At 47.6% G+C, this 15,000-nt stretch overlaps 1 protein-coding gene across 3 annotated transcripts in view; it reads right to left on the bottom strand.

Moving 5' to 3' along the window:
• The window catches only part of rbfox3a (RNA binding fox-1 homolog 3a), a gene marked incomplete at both ends in the record, with an annotated part of 330,498 nt that overhangs the window by 141,261 nt on the left and 174,237 nt on the right, over nt 1-15,000 (bottom strand). The window contains one exon of one of the 3 annotated variants that reach the window (XM_080748004.1): nt 10,982-11,107. The exons of the other annotated variants lie outside the window; for them this stretch is intronic. Within the exon in view, the coding sequence (XP_080604130.1) occupies nt 10,982-11,107 (126 nt within the window). Of the gene's footprint in view, nt 1-10,981; nt 11,108-15,000 lie in introns of those variants that run through there. 3 annotated transcript variants of the gene reach the window in all.

Genomic DNA, 15,000 nt, shown 5'->3' with positions numbered 1-15,000 from the left:
ACACACACACACACACGCGCGCAAACACGCACGCACACGCTCACTCACACACACACACACACACACACACACACACACACACACACACACACACACACACACACACACACACACACACACACACACACACACACACACACACACACACACACACACACACACACACACACACACACACACACACACACACACACACACACGGAGCGCGGGCGCCACTCATCAGAGCGGCAACGATCAGGCTGGGGTAGCAATCATCTTAATTCCTAATTGTCCCTGATTAATCTATGCAAATGAGGGTTAATCGAGACCTATTGAAACCATTTGGGGAGACGCCGCCTCCTGCAAACGGCTCTATCAATTAACATCAATATTTGTCTTCCTCTCGTTATTCAATTTGCACCTCGTTCTCATGTTAATGGACACAATTAGCGGTAATTAAGAGGAGGAGGGCTGGATGGAGTGAGAGGTGGAGGGGAGGAGGACGAGGACGAGAGAGAGAGAGAGAGAGAGAGAGAGAGAGAGAGAGAGAGAGAGAGAGAGACGCATGATTGGGCTCATATTGAAAGGTGGGATGATCTTATCTGAAGCAGCGTGTGTTGTGTGTTGTACATACAGGGATGTAACAGACACAGCTGTTGGACTGTGTGATGCACTACTTGAACAGCTACAGTCACATAATGCACTACTCGAAGAATAGCCAGAGACGTGCAGAGAATGTTAGAGAGGCAGGGGATGACATATCTAAAAGGGCCTTTTGGTAGAAATATCGAAAATAGCAGACCTCCAAGCTCGACGCTTCGATGCTTTCTACACAGAGAGGGCAATTCTTCCAACATAAGATGCTGCATTCAAGTTCAGAAGAGTTTGGACGAGAAAATTCTCTTGAATGCTGCCTTCAGGTATGGCATGGAAAGAGGGGCATTTGCATTTCTTTCACCATAGTCAAAACTGCATTCATGGTCTGGAGCGGGCACTTTTTTACACACGGATAAAAGGGCAGGGGCTCAAGCCCCCTTTGATGTATATGTGTGCACGTGCCTGCCAAATAGCTACAGTCCCATTAAACACACACACACACACACACACACACACACACACACACACACACACACACACACACACACACACACACACACACACACACACACACACACACACACACACACACACACACACACACACACACACACACACACACACACACACACACACAGGGCCCTCTTGTCTGACAGCTGAGTGAAGCCAGGGGTAAACACAGGGGTAATTACTGAACCGCCTCTCATCACTGGCTGTAAAAGAGAGAGAGAGAGAGAGAGAGAGAGGAGAAAAGAAGAAATTGCCGTTGCATTCCCAGACATGTGTAACCTTAACAAAATGACAGCGGGGGCCTCCCCAGATACTTCGGGGGGTCGCGACCCCCGACCCCGCGACCCTCTCCTCTACTGTACGCTGTCATGGCGGCGCGCGCTAACAAGCTGCCTTGTCTAGCTAACCTTTAGCTGGCCGCGCAGGCGGCTGCTCAGCGACCTTTAACTAACATGATACCTGAGACCCTGGCCGCCGCGTCTGCCCTGACCTCCCTCTTCCAAACTAGCCCGGTACCGCTCCTCCTCTCTCTCACCGCCTTCTTTTTTCCCCCCCTTTCCCTCTCTCTCTTTTTCGTCGCTTCTTCCGTTTTCGCTCCCGTGTTTTGAGTCTCGTTTTATCTGCGTCCCCGTCGGCCCCCGCAGTCGCACCCCCCTTCCTCCTGTACGCCGCACGGCTGTCCTAAATTGCTCTTTTTGCTTTGCCGCACGAACCCACCTCTGTCATGACACCCCCTCTTTTTCTCTTTCCCTCCCTGTCTCTCAGTGTCTCTCTCTCACACACGCACGCACGCTCTCTCTCCCTCTCTCTCTCGCCGTCGTCTTTTCAATTACCTAACCCCTGATGAGGAGGGGGCGCGCTGGAGGGAGCGAGAGGGTCTGACACACACTTGCAACTCATTTTTATGTGAAGCGCGGACTTGGGCGAGCTGTCAGCGAGCGGCTAATTTACGCGCGGCGGAGGAGGGCTGGGCAGATGGAAAGAGAGAGACACGGAGAGAGAGAGAGAGAGAGAGGGACCGAGGGAGGGCAGGGGCGTAGCGGTGCGGCGGCGGCGGGCCGCTGCTGGCGGCGTCCCCGCCCGCCATCCGCCAGACCCCACCCCTCCTCCACCCACCCCGCTCTTCCTACAACTGTCGTAAATAACGCTGAGCGATGGAGAATTTATGAGGCACAAATATCTCAGTACCAGCCCATCATTTCACCAACACTGTCACACTAACTCTCACTGGACGGACGGCCGCCCGACGGCCAACGGCGGGATGGGAACGAAATGGAAGGGGGGGGGGGGGGGAGACAGAGAGAGAGAGAGAGAGAGAGAAGGGGGGCTATTGTATGATAATACATGGTAAACTCCTCCGAGTTCATTCATGCTTCAAGAGTGTAAAAACGTAACCGTAATTGACCCTTTGGTTCCATTTGTACACTTGGTTCTCTGTTGCTTTGTGCTATGTTGAAAATCGTCACTGTCGGGCAGAAAGCTCGTATCTCCAAGTTTAAAATTTGTACGTTTTTTTGGTAAAGTGAAGCCCTGCTTCATCATACAAGACTGTCGCACAAAACTAGTTAAAATAGCCGGTCTACAAGCACACAACGCCTCGTGTTGTGAGGCGTTGTGTGCTTGTAGATCGGCTATTTTCACACTAGTAAAACGAACACTCAGGGTTTCACGGCGTATGCCTGTATTACTATGCAGAGAGAGAGAGAGAGAGAGTAGAGATAGACACAAGAGACAAGTCTTGCTATGAAATAAGGGAAGAAAGGGCGGGGGGAACACACACTTCTGACATATGAAAACCGCAAGAGAAAGAAAGACGGAAAAGGAAAAGTTAAGATGAAAAAAGAGGACAAAGATTTCAAGCGGAGAAGACAACGTCGACCCACACAGAGTAAACACCGTAAAAAGGTGGGCTCGCTCGCAAAAAGCCCCCCCCCCCCCCCCCCCCCCCCCCCCAGTAAACTCTGGCTGACGGAGTCGTGAATCAACAGTGCTGCCCCGGGGCTGTCTGACTCGTGTCATCATTTAAATTCAAGTCTGCACCGAAGTCCATAATCCTAACTGTGACATCATTAGTTGTCTGCTGTTTATAAGGGAGGGATGCCAAGGTCAAATGTATATCTCCTCAGATGACAGTGAGAATAGAGATGGAGCGCCGGCCCCACGCAGGGCCGAGGAGAGAGGGAGCGAGGAGGAGGAGGGAGGAGAGAGAAAGTTCCTGGCCCGCCCAATTAGGAGGATCTTGTTTCATAAATTGGACACACAGGTGGAAAAAAAAGCTAATGAGAAGACTGAGCAAAGAGTGTCAGCGAAAGAAGTGTGTGCGTGTGGCGAGTGCGCGTGAGTGTGTGGCGAGCCCGCACACGAACCGAGCACTTAAAAACACATGTTTAACCGATTTAGACCTGGATATACTGTATATACTTTGGCTATTGAAAAATAGCAGATATAGCTCACAGCGCGGCACCGAGTGCGAACTTGTAGGTCTGCTATTTTTGAAAAGTTGTGTGTGTTCCCTGGAACTGAATATTTTGAGATGGGGGTCTGCAGCCAAATACATATCATTTTGGGGGTCCTTGACAAGAAAAAGGTTTAAGCACCACTGACATAGAAACATACGTTTTTCAAAATAATAAGGATTTAGAAGACACTTATGGAATTGGGGTCAAAACATAAAAAAATCTGATATTCTGCTATTCAAAAAGAGCACATCTACAAGCGCTGCGAGCTTGTAGATATTCTATTTTTCAATAGTTATAGCATAACATAGTGCTTAAAGTGATAACGTGTTACCGATCTAAACGCGTTAAAACGTCTGTAAGACTGACATTCAGCCGTATAACTTTGAGCAACTGCAGAAGATGCTGGGTGTGAACCTGGCCTCGGTAGAAGGTGGGCTTACGGAGGCTTAGGCCAGGCCTCTGTGAGAAGCCCCGAGCCGCACAACCAAAGAGACACAGAGAGAGAGAGTACATACCGTAGGCATAGTATAGGAATGAAGCCACATGAGCCCTTTTTATCTTTCTTTCTTCCCACTTTTATTTCTGCGGAACATGACCTTACTTCATCTGTGTGTTTGTTTTGTTTTTTTGTTCCGTCCACCTCCCTCTACCCTTATGTATCCCTCCAATGCTCTCTCTCTCCGTCTCTGAACATCTTATAAGAGGCAAAAAAAAACAACAGCGCTCTCTTTGTTTGGGCCCGTGTGTAGCTGAACTCATTAGCTCATTTCTGTCTTGAAGAGGATCAATGTTGAAGCCGCTGTTGAGGTTCAGACCCATCTCGAGTGGATGGGATGAATGTGGTACAATGTTGGTAGTGTGTGCAGCGTGCATGGGCGCGCGCGTGTGTGTGTGTGTGTGTGCGCGCGCGTGTGTGTGTGTGTGTGTGCGCTCTGCTCTGCTCTAAAAGCTGATAAGAGCAGTAAAAGTGCTCTGCGCGGTAGTGTTGATGATATTAAGGCCCTGAGCCTTTTGAAGTCAGCTGCTTGATATGAAGATCAGAGCTTTTTCCCATGTAACAACCTCATCACTTCAACCCCGCTGGATCAACTGAGGCGAGAAAAAGAAAACACACACGCAACACACGCACCCGCACACACAACACTCACGCACAAAAAGAGGAAAAAAAAGAAAGGCTGACTCGTTCCCACCGCTGCCAAACTTTTGAAGGGATGAACTGGGATAGCGGAAGGTAAATGTAAATACATTCGGGGGGTGATGTTTTAGGAGAGGTAGAATGACACTGACTGCACATACTGACTGCACATAAACACTAGAGCACCTCGAAAATACTGGGGTTTTTCAGGGGCGTCAATTGGGTACATGGCAGGGGTATGCAGCTGCCATACCCTGGGTCCAGGGGGGAGAATAAAAGTTACTTTTAAATATAAATCCATAAAATAACTACAAATGCAAAATGGAACAAAATGGTCACTTTAACAAGGTATTATAATTAAATTCTCCACACTTTTATTCTCCCCATCTTGACAAAATGGTTTATTCCCAGGTTCCGCAGGTCACTGCCATACTTTTTAAAATAAATGTATCGTGCCTGTTGCTAAGGTATGGCAACATGACTGGTGTCTTCTACACGCGCGAAGGCGCACGCACCAGTCATGTTGCCATACCTTAGCTTTTTCTGAACTGACGCCACTGGGTTTTTTACTACCTATAATCGTCTCTGTAGGGTGCAAACCTCATTATGTCCAAAACTGTTACTTTTCAGGATTCAAATCTAAAAAGCAAAAGTTGCAGGTCGACAAGCTCCAAACGCCATGCGAAGCGAGGCATTTATAGCTTGACGATTGAGCTTGCAGATCTGCCACTTTCGATACGTTTGTGTGATGCTGTAGCAATATGATTAATTAATAATAATAGTAAAATACAATAAAAACACAACAAGTTAAAATATGGAGATGACAGGTTTCTTCCCGGTAGTAACGAACAATATACTTTCTTTATACAGCAAAAACGGCACTGAGCTTAAAGATCTGCTATTTTCGGCTAAAATTGGGGGGTGCACTTATTCTCAAATGCTGTCTAACATATTACAAGGTGTGGTATTTAGAAGCGATCAGAAGAATGCGTTGTTGCTCTATTGTTTATAAGGAGGGAATTACAGCAGCTACAATGAATTAAAGGTGGGTTTTTTCTGTTTACTCTGTGTGCCCATTTTGTCGACTGGGCAGCTCAGAAAGCTGGGGTTTACAGTGCCATGCCAACGCCTCATAGAGGAGAGAGAGAGAGAGACAGACAGACAGAGAGAGAGAGACAGGGAGAGAGAGACAGAGAGAGAGAGAGAGACACACACACACACACACACAGAGACAGAGATAGATGAGATAGAGAGAGATTAATTGCATATAATATCGTCAGATCCTCAAGAGTAATACAACAGCATGCGGTAACTTATCCCAAACACCCTGTAAGTGAGTTTATTAATGGACAGAGATACACACACGCACACACACAGTCACACACACGCACAAACACACGCACGCACACCACACAATGCCCTTTTTTCCGCTTTTATTAATTGCATCAGGGCTGAAGAGAGAAGCGTCTCTTCAGCGATGTCTTCGGTTCTGTCTGAACTCCAGCTCCAGGATAATTATGCCACAGAGAGATGAATCACTTACTGCAACAAACAATCTTTATCTACCTGAGAGAAAGAAGAGAAAAAAAAAAACTAAAAAGAGGCACAAATGCCCAAATGACCGCTGGAGAAGAAAACACATTTGTTTTTTGCCATGTAACTGCCAATGCTATAAAAAAAAAGGGAACGTTCCTGTTCCGTTCCAAAAGACAGCGTGGTAAGTGCTGCTAAACTCCAGGAGCTGTCCATGGTGCTGGAGTACAAGCTGTCCATGGTGCTCAGAACAGCCAGTCCATGGACGCTGCATTTTCCTGGTGGTCGGGTGGAAACCTTGTACTGTATGTCCAAAGACGTTCGTTTTGTATTTATCATTTTAAAAACGAATTAAACAAGTGACAATAGCCGATCTACAAGCACACAACGCCTCGCAACGCGTGCTTGTAGATCTGCTGTTTTCACTAGTTTTGTGCGATAGTCTTGTATGATGAAGCAGGGCTTTACTTTACAAAAAAAAAAACATACACATTTGAAACTTGGAGGTACAAGGTTTTTGCCTGACAGTGACAATTTTCAACATAGCACAAAGCAACAGAGAACCAAACCTGATTATGTTGCCCACAAGAAGTGGATACATAGAATTGCGAAGTTTTAGGAAACACTTGGCACTGGTGGAATGCAAAAGTTTACAGTATACCCACCACAGTTACTCCCATTAAAACAGCTATTCAAGAGTTTATTGTATTCTGTTATATTAAATAAGTAACGAACCATTTTGAGAGGAGGAGGGGCGTCTATTACAAAAATTATTAACAACATACTCGTTTATGAAGTGTTGGTAAGGTCAGCAGAGGTACGGCTGCTATAAATAATGCAGAGGAAACCTGAGAATTGATTACAGATTCCAGGCCTGCAAATGACACGGGATTGCATACAAAAAACCCATGTTTTTTCCATTATGCTAAGCACACACACACACACACACACACACACACACACACAAAACACACGTATATAAAAGGGAGACTGCATGCGCGCGCCATTATTTCACAGAACAAATAACAGCCACTCGGGACCGAAATTGGTAACGGGGAGAGCGATCAGTACAAGGACGAGGGGATGTATTGCTTCACAAAACACTACAACCTCCACCCGAGTGGAGACAAAAGAGGGGAAGAATGGAAGGAATAAAAGGAAAACCGGGCGAGAGAGAGAGAGGGGAGAAAAGGGGAGAAAGGGAGAGCGTGAGTGTGAGAGAGAGACAGAGAGAGAGAGAGAGAGAGAGAGAGAGAGAGAGAGAGAGAGAAGCCACCGGGGGATTATTTCCCAACATTCTTGGGTGTATTTCACTGTGAAAACGGCAGAGAGACAGGAAGTGTTTAACTATTAGGTGGTTGCGTGGGTAAAAGATTCCGCCCCTCCCTCCCAGGGGGGGAAGCCAGAGAAGCTTGCACAAGCAGATTTATTGCATGGTATTGACTTAAGAGCAGTTGAAAACCAGCCGTCGCCATGGAAAAAAGAGAGAGAGAGAGAGAGAGAGAGAGAGAGAGAGAGAGAGAGAGGGAGAGAGAGATGAGACAAGGAGAGAGGGAAGGTTGGTAGAGAGAGAGAGAGAGAGAGAGAGAGAGAGAGAGAGAGAGAGAGAGAGAGAGAGAGAGAGAGAGAGAGGGAGAGAGAGATGAGACAAGGAGAGAGGGAAGGGTGGTAGAGAGAGAGAGAGAGAGAGAGAGAGAGAGAGAGAGAGAGAGAGAGGAAATCCAATACGTAGAGATGGAGAGATAAATGCAATGGGTGGGGGGAGTAGGGGGTGGGGTCTGGGGTCACATTTAGCTGTGATCCCTGTTGCCTGTTCAAATGGATGAATAGAGAACGGTAGTCAGATGAGCGGTGAGATCACAGCCGGGGGGGGATTTTAATATGTTGTCAGAGTCAAGAGAGATGCACCGCGCGCCACTTAGTCAGGAGAGTCGCTTAGTCGCTGTGATGTAGAGAGAAACGACACAGGGAAAATCACAGGTCAAATACATAAATGAAGTACAAAAATGTGTATCGGTGCAGGTACAAAACGGGGTCTTTTTTGTTTTACCCCCACGCAGAAATGTAGAAATGTAGACTGTGTGTGCGTGTGTGTGTGTGTGTGTGTGTGTGTGTGTGTGTGTGTGTGTGTGTGTGTGTGTGTGTGTGTGTGTGTGTGTGTGTGTGAGAGTTCAGGAAGGTCTATATACAGAGTCTGCCTCGCTCCCTATACAGTGTTCTTATTTAATCAGATTTATTCATCCATCCACACTACAGTTCTTTAGACTGAAGGATAATGATAATATAGAAAAAGCGACGCGGACCTGACAAAAGAAAGTGACGGTTCTCTATTTAATTGAAACAAATCCTGTCGCTGCTTTAATTGAAAGTAAATTAAAGAGCAAAAGATCGACCAATTTAGAGGCAAAACCTTAATTGTTGTAGAAAAGTAGACATGTAAATGTACAAATGGAAAAAAACCTTTTAACCAGCACCAAAAACACAGCAAGCACCTCATGCATGTAATCGTGTATGTATGCTGTATGTTTGTGTGAGTACTGTATGTGAAAATGATAAATAAAGAAAACAAGAAAGAATCTACTATATTGCTTCTGCGGTTCAAAGGAAAAGCCGCAGTGCACAGAGAAGAGTTCAGTCATTTCAAAAGAAAAAAACCCACAACCCTCCCCTAGCCGCCGGGCCCCATTTCACTCTTTTTATTTGTATTATTTAAATCCTTTTTTTTCCTGTGCGCGTGTCAAAAACACAGAATGCTGTGGAACAACGGATGCCTTTTTCCATGCATGAAGAATTATCAGTCTAATCCAAATGGAAGAAAGCAATGAAGTACATCTGACTGCTCTGGTGGAGTATTTTCCCCGCGTGTGTAATAAAGCAATGAAAAAAGAATAGATGAACACAGATGAACAGTGCACGCGAGCACACGCGCGCGCGCACACACACACACACCACACAGACACGAGCACACACACGCAAAAACACACGCACACTGCAACCCACTGACTTTTTCCCTGAGGATTCATGGTGTCTGTGTCGATGCATAGAGTCTAGCGTGTGTGTGTGTGTGTGTGTGTGTGTGTGTGTGTGTGTGTGTGTGTGGTGTGTGTGTGTGTGTGTGTGTCCTTTGCCTTTCAGGGGCCAGCTGGTGTGTGTGCAGTGTGTGTGCAGTGTGTGTGTGTGTGTGTGTGTGTGTGTGTGTGTGTGTGCTGTGTGTGTGTGTGTGTGTGTGTGTGTGTTGTCAGCAGCAGGGTGGTCTGGCCCGGCCTGTAAAGGTGATGTGTGGGGGCTATTTGGAGTGTGGACGTGGCAGGTTAGCTCGCTCCAGCCCGCTCATATTTTATATGGAAGCTCTCTCCTGCCTTATCATATTTTATATGCCGCAATAACAAACTGTCTAGAGAAAAAGGGACCGCCTGCCACCGCACATGCTGCTGGTAGTAAAACAGAACGCTGGCCACGGCCAGAGCTAGGCCACACACACATGCACACGCACACAAACACACACACAAATGAACACACACATGAACAAATATACACGGCACACGCGCACACACACACTCGAGATGGCACGCAAAAACTACGATTGACTGATGCCGGCGGCGGGCAATGGTGTGTTTTTATAGTAAACAAACACGGTAACACATGAACAAACAAGCACCAAAACATAATAAAAACAAGGAGATATGAGGAAAAGAAAGAGTATAGGAAGGGGGAGGGAGAGCTGCAATTAGTAGGAATGCAGCCGTCCAAATGACAGGCATGCAGCCTAAAGCAGCCACTCACAACCCACAGAGCCAGGAGTCATTTGGTCCTATTGTGTAATTCAGTACCAAGCTGACATCTGTCCATGTCCGCTGCCCACACCACACACACGCACGCGCGCACACACACACACACACACACACACACACACACACACACACACACACACACACACACACACACACACACACACACACACACTGCACATACACACACACACACACACACACACACACACACACACACTGCACATACACACACACACACACACACTGCACATACACACACACACACGTACGCACGCACGCATGCTGGCTGCCCCATGTGTTCCCAAACACAACGCTGTTTATGTGCGATGATAAAAACCCGGGATTCAAATATAGCGGTGATGATGAAGCGAAGAGAACTGTTTATACCAGGCAGTGCACATGGACTGTAACCAGTTACAGAGGCACCAATTCATCTGAACATTGGGGTAAAAGAGTAGTACCTGCTATCGAGAAAGCATTGATATAAAAAGTAAGGCAGATTTTTCTTTTTGGTTTTGTTCTGTTCAAGTTCACGTGTATCCTGACTAAAATGTTTCACAGAAATGTTTTAAATGCATGAGGGAAAAAAGGAACTAAATAAATACGTTAACATATAAATAAATACATATTGGCTAAACCAAGTGAGACGGCAAATAAAGTATACAACGTGAAAGCGGCATGACGGACAAATTCCGTTGCGGGACTTTGAGGGGAGCAGCGCGCGCGCGAGAGAGCGTGTGAACGCGGAGAGGAAAAGCAAGTGACCAACGGAAGAAAGGCAGAGAGAGAGAGAGAGAGGGAGAGAGAGAGAGAGAGAGAGATACATGATCGAAGAGGAAAAGCAGGAACGAGAGACAGCGAGCGAGCGTGAGCGAGCCAGAAAAAAAGAGAAGGAGAGAGAGAGGAAGAGAGAGAGAAACACACAGACACACACACACACACACACACACAGAGCTTGGGATGCTGTGCGTGCTTACCTGGGGCAGATACAGGAAGGCGGGGGGACACTGCAGAGAGTGGGGTAGCATCCCAGAGCCAGGCAGCAGGACACAGCCGGAGTTAGCCATGGAGCACAGCATGTGGAGACGAGATACCTTACTCATAGAGAAGCACTGCTCTGAACTCCTCTGTTCACCGCTGTCTGTGAGCTCTCTCTCTCTCTCTCTCCTCTCTCTCTCTCTGTCTGCCTGCACCACTCTACCTCTCTCTCTCTCCTCTCACTCTATTTCTCTCCTCTTGTTTTTTCTGTTGTTGTTGTTGTATTTTTTTGTCTGTTGCAGTTTCCTGGCGTCTTCACTTCTCTTTCACTTCTGTGTGCTGCTGTCTTGTTTTGTGTGTTTATGGGTCTCTTCTCTGTGCAGTGTGTGGGGAGCTAGGATCGGTGGTTTGTCGGCAAGGGACGCCCACTCCAGCGCTCACACGCACGCACACACACACAAGCAACGCACGCACGCACTCTCAACGTCGCACGCTCTGCGAGTAGAAAAGAATAGAACTGGGGAGAGCGGACGGATGGTCGGACGGACGGGCGGGCGGGCAGATCACGAGTGTGTGTGTGTCCGTATGTGCCTGTGCGTGTGTGTGCGCGCGCAAATGTGTATGTGCGCGGGGTGTGTGTGTGTGTGTGTGTGGTGGTGCCGGTCTTTCTTTCTGTGTCTCTCTCTCTCTTTCTCTCTCTTTTCGCCTGCTCTCTCCTCTCCGGTTCTCTCCTCTGTTTACTTTGAGAAGCAGCGGAGAAGCCAAGGCACGCGTGCAGGGGGAGAGACGGCGAAGGGGAGGGGGGAAGAGATGAGACAGAGGGTGGGAACGGAGGGAGGGGTAGGGGGAGGAGCCGGGCGGCTGGGGGGCCGGGGAGGAGAGCGGAAGAAGTATGGGAGGGGGTGCGGGGGAGAAGGGGGGGCGAGCGGAAAGCATTCTGGAACAGAAGAGGGGGGGAGGTCCTTGGGAGAGCCAGCGAGGGAAGCGATTGGAGCGGAGAGAGGGGACGGGTGGGCAGGGGTCGGGAGAGGGGAGGGGCAGCCCCATGGAAGGAGGAGAGGAGAGGAGGAGGAAGGGAGCAGAGGAGGGAGGGGAGGGGAGGGGAGTCTCGGGGGTATTCTAACATCAAATGGGCCAGCGTGTGAGATGCAGGAGAAAGAGAGAGAGAGAGAGAGAAAGGAATGAGAGAGAGAGTGCGAGATCGAGAAAGAGGGAGAATGTGAGAACTGCGTGTGTGCGTGTGCGTGCGTGCGTGTGTGTGTGTGTGCATGTGTGTGTGCGCGTCCCGACAACATGAGAGCCAGCTGATCCATGCAGTTAACCCTTCGTGGCGAGGTCTAGGACAGTGGACTTGTGGGTAATATAACGTCACTGTCGGGCAGAAACCTCATATCTCCAAGTTTCAAATGTGTACGTTTTTTCGCAAAGCAAAGCCCTGCTTCATCATACAAGGCCGTCGCACAAAAGTAGCGAAAACAGCAGATCTACAAGCACACAACGCCTCGCACCGGCGTTGTGTGCTTGTATATCGGCTGTTTTCACTAGTTTAAATCATTTTTAAAATGATAAACGCAAAACGAACGGACATAGAAGGTTTGCACCCGACAACGACAATAACCAAGCCTGCCCGGTGTGTGCCGGTGGTATATAGGCGTCGCGTTGCTAGCAAGTTAAAAAACATAGCGCTGGAGAAAACCAAAGCCCTGGAAAATCCTTCCTATACGCCGGGCCTGTTCATATACGCTCGCATTTTTATGTTAAAGAAACACTCACACTATTGATTTTCTCCTCAATCCATTATTCATTTTGTAAATCAATTTAGCTGCGCGCACTATGGAATTTGAGTGAACCTTACTCTTAGGAGGGGAAAAAAAATTACAAACAGCTGGCGTGTGCTTTCGTTAAAATTATATTTGTGTGGCTTGCGCGCACACACACATGCGCGCGCACACACATGCGCGCGCACACACACACACACACACACACACACACACACACACACACACACACACACACACACACACACACACACACACACACACACACACACACACACACACACACACACACACACACACACACACACACACACACAGAACACCAACACATACCTGTATGTATATCATGCTCCCTGTTGACTATAGAGAGGAAATTGTAATTGCAAGGTGCAAAAACTACCCCAAAATGATTTTCATTGTATAATGTTGAAACAATTAGGGACGGAGGCAGTCATTGCGTGGAGAGAGAGAGAGAAAAAAAAAAAAAAAAAAATAGAAATCAGGAGAGCTGCTGCAAATGGCTTCATTTAATTTACAGCTCGGCTGTTTTGGGGATAGGATTTTATTTATATTTTTTAAGTGTAGCATTTCCCAGGGAAGAACAGAACTAATAGCTGAATAATGAGATACGGGGTGGAATATACATCCCACCTCTCTCTCTCTCTCTCTTTCTCTCTCTCTCTCACACACACACACACACACACACACACACGCACACACACGCACACGCACACGCGCCACGAGGCCTTAGAGGGGTAGAATAAGGGGTTATTTAATATTTAGCATTATATTTGTTGTTTAAGTGCGCTACAACACCACCCTTAAATGATTCATTTTAATAAAAGGGCATGGGAGGAGGAGGAGGGTGGTGCTGGGGGATGGGTGGGGGTCTGATTTGAGCAGCGCAGCAGCACACACACAGGCTCCTCCGAGAGGCCGACACCGTAGCTCTGGTTGACAAGGAGGGGAGCGAGGGAGGGGGGGGGGGGGGCAGTAGGGCGAGGTGTATTTTTAATACAGACAGCTATAGGGCTGGTTCACTCCAGGACTAGCACTCCTCCAATCCATCCTCTGCTTTTTTTTCACTTTCCTCTCTCTCTCTCTCTCTCTCTCTCTCTCTCTCTCTCTCTCCATTCAGCCGCATACCTCCTATCTTTGCCTGTATCCCCCCCCCCCCCCCCCCCCCTCTCTCTCTCTCTCTCTCTCACTTTACCGTACTCAAGCCTGCATGCACATGCAGCATGCTACGGTATGACGCGTCACGCGCTGAGGTAGCGTTCTGCCAAAACATCCAAAGTAGCAAATAAACCATGTTCCTTATACATCGTAACAATATTTAAACACACGATCGCTCTGATATGGATCATACAGTAGCTACTTTGAATGACAAAGACGTTCCACAGTATAAAGGTAAAGATAAAACATGTGACGTGAAGGTGAGCGGGTGTGATGCTGCCGCGATCGCACATTGTTTCATCTCTCTTCATTTGCCACATTATTACAATTATCCACAGTCTTCTTCAAGGACAGACACACACACACACACACTCACACTCTCACACACACACACACACACACACACACACACACGCACACACACACACACACACTGATTGAACAGCGGTCTAATATCCAATCTCGCTGTAACGTTTCATTATCTAAAGATATTAGCCTTGCTTCTCCCCCTGTACAGTGCGATAGGTTACTGTTGTGAATGCGCGTCTCCTGATTGTGTGTGCCCATGTGTACATATTGCTTTTATATCATAATCCGCCGCGGGAACGCCTTGAGTGTCACATTACATTAATCCGCGGATCCACGGAGTTCCAATGAGACTGTAATGAAAAAAGGCATCCGTTTTTTTATTTGATTGTACTGTGCTTTTAGTTCATATTTGCGTACGGGTACACAAAAACCTTCCCGATTAGCAGATGCGGCACAACTTTGTCATTTTAGTCTCAGGAGTCGCTCTCACGCCATTTCGATTCTTCGTCAACGGAATTACCTCGCGCACACGGTGACATTCTCAGTGGCCGTTGTGAACTGCGTCGTTGTCGGGTGGAAACCTTGTATGTCCAAAACCGTTTGTTTAGTATTTATCATTTTACGAATTATTTAAAATAGTGAAAATAGCCGATCTACAAGCACACAACGCCTCGCGGCGCGAGGCGTTGTGTGCTTGTAGATCTGCTATTTTCACTATTCTTGTGCGACAGTCTTTCTATGATGAAGCAGGGCTT

This window comes from Nannobrachium achirus (assembly GCF_963921795.1).
Source record: "Nannobrachium achirus genome assembly, chromosome: 18".
NCBI classification, from domain to species: Eukaryota; Metazoa; Chordata; class Actinopteri; order Myctophiformes; family Myctophidae; genus Nannobrachium; species Nannobrachium achirus.
Note: the sequence above shows the minus strand (reverse complement) of the source record. Positions and strands in the feature narration are given on the sequence as shown.